Source organism: Papio anubis, chromosome 11 (assembly GCF_008728515.1).
Source record: "Papio anubis isolate 15944 chromosome 11, Panubis1.0, whole genome shotgun sequence".
Classification (NCBI taxonomy): domain Eukaryota; kingdom Metazoa; phylum Chordata; class Mammalia; order Primates; family Cercopithecidae; genus Papio; species Papio anubis.
In genome coordinates this window covers 76275790-76286793 of record NC_044986.1, presented here as the reverse complement: position 1 = coordinate 76286793, position 11004 = coordinate 76275790, and the positions used below count along the sequence as shown (strand labels likewise).

Below are 11004 nucleotides of genomic sequence, written 5' to 3'. Positions count from 1 at the left end.
AACATAGTGAGACCCCATCTCTGTAAAAAATTAAAAAGAAAAATTAGCCAGGTGTGGTCATGCTCACCTGTAGTCCTAGCTACTTAGGAGGCTGAGGCAGGACAATTACTTGAGCCCAGGAGTTTGAGGCTGCAGTGAGCTATAAATGCATTATGGCACTGTAGTCTGGCTAACAGAGTGAGACTATCTCAAAAAAAAAAAGTAGATATAGACTAGAAGATTGGATAAGAGTAGCATCAGCTCAGGGGTCCTAACTAGTCATGAGAGCAGTGCACAAGACAAACAGTAGCTAAGAGAACAGGGAGAACAAGCCTGAACAAGGCAAGGCAGAGGTCTGCTAAGGGAAATCCATCCCATAAAAGACAAGTGAGGCAGGGACTCTCTGAGGCCTAAAGCAGCATGCAAAAGAGCAAGTCTTTCCAGGTGGCAGCTCCCTAGCTGCTGCTACTACATGCTGCTGCCTCTGCAGCCACTCTACCTGCCCCACCCCTGCCCAGGTATTTCAAGCAGCTCTCAGCTCTTTCCCAATATCTGGGCAGTGCTGTTGAGATAAAGGAAGAGGAGAAGTGGACACAGCGGGTCTTGACTCTTAAGATCTGCAGTTGTGAGTTCCTTTTGCAATCACTGTAGGTCATTGTGCAACTTGCTGGTTTCCAGACTCCTGATTTCCAGACATCTATAAAATACAGACACTAATGATGCCACTTAACTCACAGAGCTGCAGTGAGAAGGGTGCAGATGAGATCAAGGCCTGATAGTGCTCTGCAAACTATAGTGATGGATGTGCATAGTGTTGTGAATATCAGTGGCAGGTTTCCAGAACACAGGTGGGGATAAGAGTGAGTGAGTCAATAAAGAAGAAAATTGCCCCACTTCTTGAAGGGAGTTTTTGGGGCTGGGCAGCTCAGGGTACAGGGCAGGCATAAATAGTGAGTGCCTGCCAAGCAAAGTCTAGTTTGTTTGGAGCTCCTGGGGCCTAAGAAGAAGAAACCTGTAAGTGTCTCTGTTCTTGCCTTCTTTTTATTTTCTCCACATCCTGCAAATATCCCCCTGCCAATCTGGGCAGTTCGACCTATTGGTGTGGAGGGTCTGTGTAGCTGTTTTGGTCTAGGATGCATGGATGTGGGAGGTGGGGAGCATAGGAGGTCTTACGGTGCTCTTCTGTCCCTTATTCAGTGGCCTCAGCCCAGGGGAGGATTTGCTTTCTGAGCTGGGGGTGCACAGGGTGGAAGAGTGGGTATGATACCATCTAGACCTGGGATGCCACAGTGAGGAAGCTTCGGGTGGAAATATGCAATTCTAATTTCTCTCTAGGCTCTTTTCTGTCCTGATTTCTTCAGAAAGGACAGTGGAAGAGAGACAAACCCAGGGGCCTACAGGCCTGGGTTCTAAACCCATCTTGGTGCCAACTGCCTGTGGAAAAGCAGGGCAAACGTGTTTTTCTCATAGCTTCGGGTCTTTACTTTAAAAAATATACTTACTGGAGTAGGTCTCTGATTTTCCAATCCATGTTCAGAGGAGACACCCTTTTCAATGAAATAGTGCTCTGAAAGCTTAGGATAAACTGGGTACTGCAGGGGTTGAGGGGGACTACGACTCTGCCTACTCCTTCTGCTGCCCCAGCTAAGATGCCTCATCTGAGATGCCTCATCTGAATCTTGGGTCTGAAAACCCGGGTCTGCCCTCTCTAAGGGTTCTTCAAGCCACAGTGGCTGCTGGTGCCTTCTGTGCTATCTTGAGCCTGTAGACAGAATGCCTATTGCCTTTCATTCTTCCCCAGAATCAGACATAAGGCCCCAGGGTTGAGGCAGCTGCAGGGCACAGAACACTGCCCTTGCCCTGGCCTGGGTCTGGCCCTTGGTGCTCATGATTGAGCCTCTGCCAGAACAGGTGCAGCCAGGTAGCTGCTGCTGGCAGTGAACTCACCCAGGTGTTTCTAGAGACTACCAGGATACCTGAGGAAGAGGTGAATTCAAAATTGAAAGAGGCTAGTGAGAAATAGGGGTCATCCACAACCCAGAATCACCAGCAGTCAGAGAAGAAAGCACACCTCTGGGCAGGAAGCCCCCCACTTGCTACCACCCCAGTTGGCCTGGTGACCCCTTTCTTTGCACAAGTCCCTCTGGCTTTGTTCCTTTGTTCTCTTTCTGTTCACCTCTCCAGGCCATGCTGCTCTTCCTCCTCTCTGCACTGGTCCTGCTCACACAGTCCCTGGGCTACCTGGAAGCAGACATGAAGACCTACTCCCAAAGAACAGCGCCCAGTGCTTGCACCCTGGTCATGTGTAGCTCAGTGGAGAGTGGCCTGCCTGGTCGTGATGGACGGGATGGGAGAGAGGGCCCTCGGGGCGAGAAGGGGGACCCAGGTAGTGTGGGGCCCTGGGCTTATCCTGCTGGGGAGGAATGGTCATTGGAATTGTAACCAGCCCAGCAACTCTGGGTACTTTCTTATGCAAGTTTGGAGATGTGTTTCTTCCTCCCAAGAAGGTGAGTTCCACACTGCTCCACCAGCTGGCAAACAAGTGGCTGTGCTGAGCCCCCATATGCCTCTTCCAGTACCCAACTGCCCTAGCTCCTCCTCTAGGATCCCCGGATCCTTCCCATCCCAAGAGCAAACAAACAGTGGTAAATTACTGATATTTGGGGCCTTCTAGAGCCCTGTACCAGCAGTTAGCAGTTGTTCATTCCAATTAAATGATGCCTGTGCAGGACATTAAATATTTTAAATATTTAATTAGACACCACTGCATGAAGGGTGGGAAAAAATGGGGCTCCATGGCTCCATTCTCAAGCCTAATCAAGAGGATTTGCTCTAATACATTACAGGGAGAGAAAAGGAACTCACATTTCTTTGTCCACCCCTGTGCCTGGGCATTCACTTGAGTAGTTCATTTAATCCTCCCAAGAGTCTTACAGGGGACATATTAATCTCCTTCGACAGGTAAGAAAATGATGATGCAGAGAGGCTAAGTAACAACCATTCTGGAGGTGGAAAGGACGAAGGCTCTGCATCAGGCCGGCCTGGGCTTTACTGCTGGCTCCATCTCTACACCTGGGCGAGCCCCTCAGTGTCACTGAGTCTGTTTTTTTATCTGGTAATGGGAATGATATCTAGCACCCAGTGATGAATAATTGAGCCAAAGGCTTTATTTTTTATTGAGTCTTTGGGATAAAGTTGCATTTCCTGCTGTATCAGATAGGTGAATTATCTTGAGCTTAGCAGAGGTACTGATAAGTAAGGGAATTGTCCCTGGAAATACTGCTCCCCGCTTGTAGGGAAGGATCTGGGTCTTACTGGCAAGAAAGGAGAATTCCATGAGCCGGCAGCATGAAGCAAGGGACCTCTGTGACACTGGGCAGGGCTTCAAAGGGATCACATACAGTCTTTAACTTTCCGGAAAGACGAAGCAACATCCCCAGGCTTTGTGGGGTAAGGGGCAAGTGAGCATCTGCCTGTCCCTTACAGACAGAAAGTGGCTTCCAATGTGAATGGGATGGGGCTTGGGGAGGGCTGCCCAGGGAGGAATCTCAGAATGGGGGTGGGTTTTGCCTTGGCAGCTCTTTCTCAGAGACTCCCAATTCAGTGTGGCTTCCAGTCGGACCCCGGATTTGAATCTCAGGGATCTTTCCCACAATGGCTCTGGGAGCTTGCCGCCTGAAGCATGGTCATGGTCTCCCTTCCCCACACATGTGCCTCAACCCATGCACATTCCAGGGCCTGGCTTTGGGTCAGTACTTGGACAGAGGACAGTGCACAGTGGGGCTGCAGGATGAGGCTCCACTCTGGTTCCTCAATTGCAGTCTCTCCAGTCACTCCGCTGTTATAGGTCTGAGGGCTGGGTTCCCTCAGAACCCTCAGGATTCCCAGAATCCACCCGGAATAAGTCTGTGTGGGGCCAAAGTCTGTGCTCGTGACCAACACCCCTGCAGAGTTGGAAGCATGTGGTCCCCAGAACCTACTACGAGGAAAATTGGGCCTTGAAAGAAGAGATCTTTGAGCAGGGGTGGAGGGTGGAGCTTGAGTCACTCTGGTAACACCCCCGGCATATCATGGAGGGTAAATATGACCCAGATCCTGCCTTCCGGGGGAGCAACTCCTTATTCCTCAGCACCTCCAGCATTCCTGCTCAGCAATATTCCATGGGGGAGTCCCTCCAGGGATGCTCATCTCCCCTGGACAAATCACACACCTTACAGCAGCCCATGAGTCCCGGCAGGACCACCCTGTACCCCTGCTGCTCCTCTGACTTTGGTGCCCCCACCCTTACTCAGCTCCAACTACTCAGCTCCTTTCTGGCCCTCGGCCATGCTCAGCCTCCTCCCTCCTTGGGGGCTTGCCATTTGCTCTTCTCATAGCTGTCCCTGCGGCTCACACTTCACCTCCTTCAGGGCTTTACTCCCCGATCACCCTCGCAGTGAGGTGCTCCCCGACCACCCTACCAAAAACAGACCCTACCCCCAACACACCCTATGCTTTACTGTTTCCCTGTGGCATTATATCTAACATGCCATATGTTGTACATTTTGAATGTTTTATTATCTGTTTCTTTGAGATAGAGTTGAAGCTCTCCAGATAAGGGCTGTTTATCCCCAGTATTTAGGACAGTGCCTGGCATGTATTAGAGGCTCCAGAGATATTTGTGGAATGAGTGAATGGAAGATGGAAGGGGAGGAGGAATTTTAGGAGTCAAAACAGCCAAAAGGCTGGGCCATAAATCTCCACTTCAGGTGGCACTCGGGTGCAGGGCTAGGTCTCTGGGGACACTAAGATACACAGTGAGTGTTTCGAAAGACACGGGAAAGCATTTGGGGAGGTGCCCCTCCTCCATCCCAGTGCTCTCATGGCCTCTATAGTTTGTGTACCAAGAACAAGTGGGCTCTAACGTTCCCTTCTGGAGAGTGGTGTTTTTCTCTTGGTCCATCTTCCTGCTGCCAGCTTGGCCAGGATGAGGCCCAAGCGAGGCTCCACCTGGGGTCAGGACATCCTGCCTTGAGCACAATGTGCTGTTGGGGGTCGGGGTTGGGGCCCATCCTATAACCCTCTGTGCTTCCATTTCATCCCTAATAAGGATTGTAACCAACGGACGGACCCAGGGGATGAAATTCCACTGGGCGTGGAATTCAGATGTTTCCAGGTGGTGATGCTGCTGGGATACGCCAGCACATACTCTTCCACCCATCCAGCAAATTCACCCACAAACATATGCTTGCTTGCCACGGAGCCCCGGCCTCCTCTGCCATGGGAGCATGGCTTCCAACTCTGAAATGTCACTTCTTCTCTGCAAATCTCCCTCAATTCTCCTTGCCCTTAAAATCCCACTTTCTCTTTGAGGAAGACAGCTCTGAGTGTGTGAGTGCTGGGGTGGGGACGCTCGGATGAGATAAGGGACACTTCATGCGTTGTCTTTCCTCTCCCTTGTCTCACAGTGTATTATGAACCCGCTGCTGAGCAGGACCTGAGGCTAAGCTCAGATTTACATCTGACTTAGTGCTAGGTATAAAGTAGGTGCTGCATAGATGGCTCTTAGTGAACAAATAAATGAGCAAATGGACCAATAACTGAATGAACAAGTTAGCACCACCTGTCTGGTGCCATTTTTGGTAGGTTTCCCTGGTGTGTATATATATATATATAAGGGGAATGCAGAAGTCCATGATCACAGGTAAGAGCTGACAGATTGCCTGCCATCAATACAATGGCCTTGGGGCAGGGGAAGGGGCACAGCATAGAAGGTCAGACAGGTCTTGGCTTTAATCCACCTCCAACTCTGGAAGGCTTCTTCCTCATCTATAAAATGGGGATGTTGATACCCATTTCCTGGATCACCACTAGACCCGGGTGTGTGACAGTGGAAGTCTCATGCTCTGCAGAATCCTGAAGGAATGCTGGGGGCTGATCCCGCAGGCAGCTGGCCCTTTCTGGGTCTAGGGCCAGGTCTTTGTCCATTTCTTCTGCTGCTACAGGTTTGCCAGGAGCTGCAGGGAAAGCAGGGACGCCTGGAGAAGCTGGCCCAGTTGGGCCCAAAGGGGACAATGGCTCCATTGGAGAACCTGGACCAAAGGGAGACACTGGGCCAAGTGGTGAGCAACTGGGTGTCGACTTCTGGTGTTTCCAGGTGGTGGTGCAGCTGCGAGGATATGCCAGTGGGCACGCACAGAGCCCATCCCAGGAAGAAGGCACTGGGTCATTTCAGGACAGATAGGACCTGCTGTTGGGAGGACAACAATGCTGCCTCCCTCACCTCTGTTATTACCCTCACCTTACTACACTCCTCCTGCCAAGAGGCTTCATTATTACTGACCAGGCTGGTGCTTTTCCTCAGGACCTCCAGGACCTCCCGGTGTGCCTGGTCCAGCTGGAAGAGAAGGTCCCCTGGGGAAGCAGGGGAACATAGGACCTCAGGGCAAGCCAGGCCCAAAAGGAGAAGCTGGGCCCAAAGGTAGGTGGCTGGTCTGTGGCCGATCTAAGACGGGAAAGGAGGAAGGACAAGGCTCCATGATGTGACCTTAGGTGTGCTCAGAGTGCCAGGGAGAGCCCAGACCTCGATGCTGCAAAGGCCTTGCTATGTACCCTCCCAATCCCCACAATTGCAATATTTTCCTCTCACCCTCCACAGAATAGCCCCAGAAAGCAAGGAGAGTCTCCCCACTTCTCTGTCTGACCCTAAAGTTGTGGGCAAAAAGCTCCATTGCTAAGAAAATCACACATGCTGAACGTACTCTTAGCTGTGTTTGTTCCTGTGTGTTCCTTCCTCAGGAGAAGTCGGTGCCCCCGGCATGCAGGGCTTGGCAGGGGCAAGAGGCCCCGCAGGCCCTAAGGGAGATCGTGGCATCCCTGGTGAGCGTGGAGCCCCTGGAAATGCAGGGGCAGCAGGTGAGCAGTGGAAAGAGCTGGGCTGAGCTGGGTCCAGTTTTCCTGTGCCTGCTTGGAGCTGTCAATGCCTACCCCCCAACCCCCAACCACCCGTAAAGGCAAAGGTGGCATTGCTGGACCACGGGGAGAATCTGTATCCAAGAAGGGTGCATGAGGGGGCTCTGGGGACGGTTCCTATCTAGGGAGATTGGGGTCCTCAGCAACGGAGAAGTGTGTTCAGGGAAGGTTAGTTGTTGGGTGGCGGGGCAGTTTTACACAGCGGGGTTGATTGCTGCGTGACAGGGACAGTCAGTGTACAGAGAGCTGCATGGCTGGGTATTGGGGACCGCCTATCTATTTCTGGGCAATAAAGATAGTTAATCCATGTATGGGAAGGTAAAAATGCTAAAAAAAAAAATGGGTACATAGCTCACCCAGTTCTTCTTTCACCCCAGGGTCTGCTGGAGTCATGGGTCCTCAGGGAAGTCCAGGTGCCAGGGGACCCCCAGGATTGAAAGGGGACAAAGGCGTTCCTGGAGACAAAGGAGCAAAGGGAGAAAGTGGGCTTCCAGGTAAGGTAGCAGCTCCTGGCTCAGGGAAGCCCCGCTGGGGCAAGGGTGGGCAGAGAGGAAACCCTCCCCATCCCAGAGGAGGGGTTCTGGGAGGTGTGCCCCATCAATGGCAGCTGGTGGGTGGAACTCAGGAAAGGTGGACAGGCTGGAAGGCAGGAGCACAGGGCTCTGGTCTTAGCCGCTTAGTACTCATGGGAAAGCAACCTGGACAGCTTCTCCATCCGACTATCAGGAAAACCACAACTGCCTTCCCAATTCATAGGACAGATTTGGGCATTAAAAATCCGGTGAATAGGAAACACATGAGTGTGTATTCCTGCCCAGCACCCACCCCCGGCCCCACCCAATGGAGATGCCATTATATTCCAAGACTTTAAAGTCACAGTGCCATCTGGTTCAGTGTTAGTGAAGTACAGGGAGCAATTTGTCCATAGCCGAACCATAAGACATCCTTGCACAGCAGGGGCCAGCTGTGTCAGCAGATGTGGGCTTGCTGTGGGTCAGTCCCACAATATGTGCCCACAACTAGACACCCTTCCCTTGGAGCCTAGACTCTGAGCTCTTCCTTCGCTCTCTGGACAAGTCTACTTGGCCATTTTCTCCCCTCCAGATGTCGCTTCTCTGAGGCAGCAGGTTGAGGCCTTACAGAAACAAGTACAGCACCTCCAGGCTGCTTTCTCTCAGTATAAGAAAGGTGAGTTCCTGGATCTGAACTTGAGCCCAACACTGGCATTGGGACCCACATTAGATCTCGACCTTGGTTTGGCCTTGGGCTGGGGCTAGACCTTTAGCTGGGCCTGAGGCAGTGCCTGCCCTGGGTCTAGGATGGGAATGAGCTGGGACCTGTGTAGGGCTGGACCTGGGACTGTGGCAGGGAGTAGGGCTCAGGCTGGGATGGGGCTAGAACAAGGCAGCCACCTGCTCCTGGAGCTGGAAGTAGACCCAAGGGGGCAGAGGAGGAGGATGTGGCCCCTATCACCAGCTCACCAGGCCGGCAGTAGCATAGTCAAGGCCATCAGGCTCCTGAACCACCCACCAACCTCAATGCCACCTGTGCCCTGAGACAAACTGTCCTGAGTCCAGTGCAATTCACTAGAGCCTCTCTCCTGCCTACCCTGTGCTGGTCCCTCTGATAGACAAGGGGCTACCCAACACGGGCTGCATTTCTTACCTCAGAGGGGCCAGGTATGGGAGTGCCCAGTGATGCTGCTGCACATCCCAAGGCAGCACAGAAACCAGATACTGTTCTGGGAGCTAGGACTGGGGTTCTGCTCTGGGGGTACAAGGCAGGTGAGGACCTGACCTTGGTATGTGGCCATCAGGTATCTCACCTTAGACATGCTCCTGGTTCAAACAGGGGGTAGGCTGCTTCTGGGCTCCAGCCACTGCTGGGCTCTGCCTGCAGCTCTGGAGGTGTTTTATAGCAGAGTGTTTGCCCTGACCCTGGAATCCTGAAGATTCAGAGGCCTCCAGGGGCACACACCTGAGGGCCTGGTGCCTTTTTGAATCTCCACATCAGTGCCCAACAGTCCTTCCTCTCCTCTGCCTTTCCTGACATCAGCTTTGAATTCAGGCGGATCTCATTGAGCCAAAAAATAAAAGATAAAAGTTTTCTGAAGTAGTAGAGCATAAAGGGCTGACTGGGTGCAACATAGGTTTGGCTTCAAAGTACCCAAGCTCTGAGATGAGAGTTTCAAGCATTTGGTATATCTCTCTTTCTACATATGCTCTAATTCACTCAGAGGCACAGTGACAGGAACACACAGAGGAACACGTCCATATGTATCCGCTGCATGTGTGTGCACTTAAACACCATCACTCACTCCACCTTCATCTACATGAGCTCATATGTTGTCTATAAAGCACATACAAATATGCACACACATCCAGATGAACCTTATATACTCCCATGTACCTTTGGATAGATGCACATGTATTCAAAGGCATGCCCACATATGTGCATGGCACATAAACCTAGTAATGGTACATGAACTCTTAGGCTGACTTTGTTCAGGGCTGCTCTGGGTGCCACCCTGAGCCCATGGAGAATCTTAAGGACAATGAGTCAGGGTGCAGCCTGCATTCTGAGCAGCCCAACAAAGCCAGGGGCATAGCCTTCCCTGGAGCTTCCAGTCCTTTGCAGAATATTTCCATGCATGGGCCCAGGAGCCACAAGGACAGACCAAAAAGAGATACTTGACATGTCACGCAGGCAATGCTTTTGTGAAGTGAGCCCTCATTTTAGAGACGAGGAAATGGAAACCCTGAAACGGAAAGTGACTTTCTCTTGCCCACACAACAGCCGTTGCCAGGGTGGATCTGAATGCCTGGTCTTCCAGTTACCACCCAGGGCTGACTCCAGCACTAACACCATTCCCCTGTGCCTCACTCACACATGCCCTTCAGATGCCCTCCTCCACTCCCTCAGCACCTCCCAGGCAGGCTGACTGGCTGGGGCATCACCCACGTGCATACTAAGAGGCCGACATGAGGCCAGACCCAGAGCAGAGGTTAGCATCTGGCAGCTCTCAGGTGTCCTCCCCTCTTCCCGTCTCTCCCCTTTCCTCACCCCGTCACACAGCAGAGACTCTCTCCGACAACCCCACATCCCCTACTGTTGTACAGGGTGACAGTGGGCTCGTCGCAGGAGTTTTCTGTACTCTCAGAAACTGGCCTGGTCTACACCGTGATCAACTTGGGAAAAGCTGTTCAATTCTACACAGTAATTGAGAAATTGATTCTGGTATATAGCATGTGCCGAAATAGAAAGAGCATGTCTGAGCTTTGGTGTCAGACTGAGTGAGGTTGAATCCCTAACTGCACGTTTGCTGCTTGTGTGACTTTGGGCCTCTTAGCTTCTCTCAACTCCAGTGCTCTCATCTGTAAGTGGCGAAGCATGGTGTCACCTCACAGGGTAGGTCATGGGGCGGGGGCTGTTCTGGAACATCTCTCTTGCATTCTCTCTGGCATCCTGATGTGGTGCCTGTTTGGGAGGTCTGAGAGGCTCAGGTTGGAGCACAGAGGTCTCAGAGCCCTTGAACTTTGGCCAGGTGATATCACAACCCCAACCTGACTCTCTTCTTCTCCTAGTTGAGCTCTTCCCAAATGGCCAAAGTGTCGGGGAGAAGATTTTCAAGACAGCAGGCTTTGTCAAACCGTTTACAGAGGCACAGCTGGTGTGCACACAGGCTGGTGGTCAGTTGGCCTCTCCACGCTCTGCCGCTGAGAATGCCGCCTTGCAACAGCTGGTCATAGCTCAGAACGAGGCTGCTTTCTTGAGCATGACTGACTCCAAGATGGAAGGCAAGTTCACCTACCCCACAGGAGAGTCCCTGGTCTATTCCAACTGGGCCCCAGGGGAGCCCAACGATGACGGTGGGTCAGAGGACTGTGTGGAGATCTTCACCAATGGCAAGTGGAATGACAGGGCTTGCGGAGAAAAGCGTCTCGTGGTCTGCGAGTTCTGATTCAACTGGGGTGGGTAGGGCAGTGCTTGGCCCAGGAGTTTGTCCAGGAAGTCAAAGCTTAGACCCTCATGCTGCCAATATCCTAATAAAAAGCTGACCATCTGTGCTGGGAA

General features: G+C 52.1%; 1 protein-coding gene across 1 annotated transcript; it reads left to right on the top strand.

Moving 5' to 3' along the window:
• The first annotated feature begins 702 nt into the window (after positions 1 to 702).
• SFTPD (surfactant protein D) lies at positions 703 to 11004 on the top strand. The gene is made up of 8 exons (XM_003903708.4): positions 703 to 993; positions 2164 to 2365; positions 5964 to 6080; positions 6323 to 6439; positions 6757 to 6873; positions 7308 to 7424; positions 8035 to 8118; positions 10515 to 11004. The coding sequence occupies exons 2-8, from the start codon at positions 2167 to 2169 to the stop codon at positions 10889 to 10891; spliced, it is 1128 nt and encodes a 375-aa protein (XP_003903757.1). The 5' UTR covers positions 703 to 993; positions 2164 to 2166; the 3' UTR covers positions 10892 to 11004.

Coding starts and splice junctions, on each gene's coding strand:
- SFTPD (XM_003903708.4), top strand. CDS start 2,167: ATGCTGCTCTTCCTCCTCTCTGCACTGGTCCTGCTCACACAGTCCCTG. Junction 6,081..6,322: donor GGGAGACACTGGGCCAAGTG/GTGAGCAACTGG, acceptor GCTTTTCCTCAG/GACCTCCAGGACCTCCCGGT. Junction 6,440..6,756: donor AGGAGAAGCTGGGCCCAAAG/GTAGGTGGCTGG, acceptor TTCCTTCCTCAG/GAGAAGTCGGTGCCCCCGGC.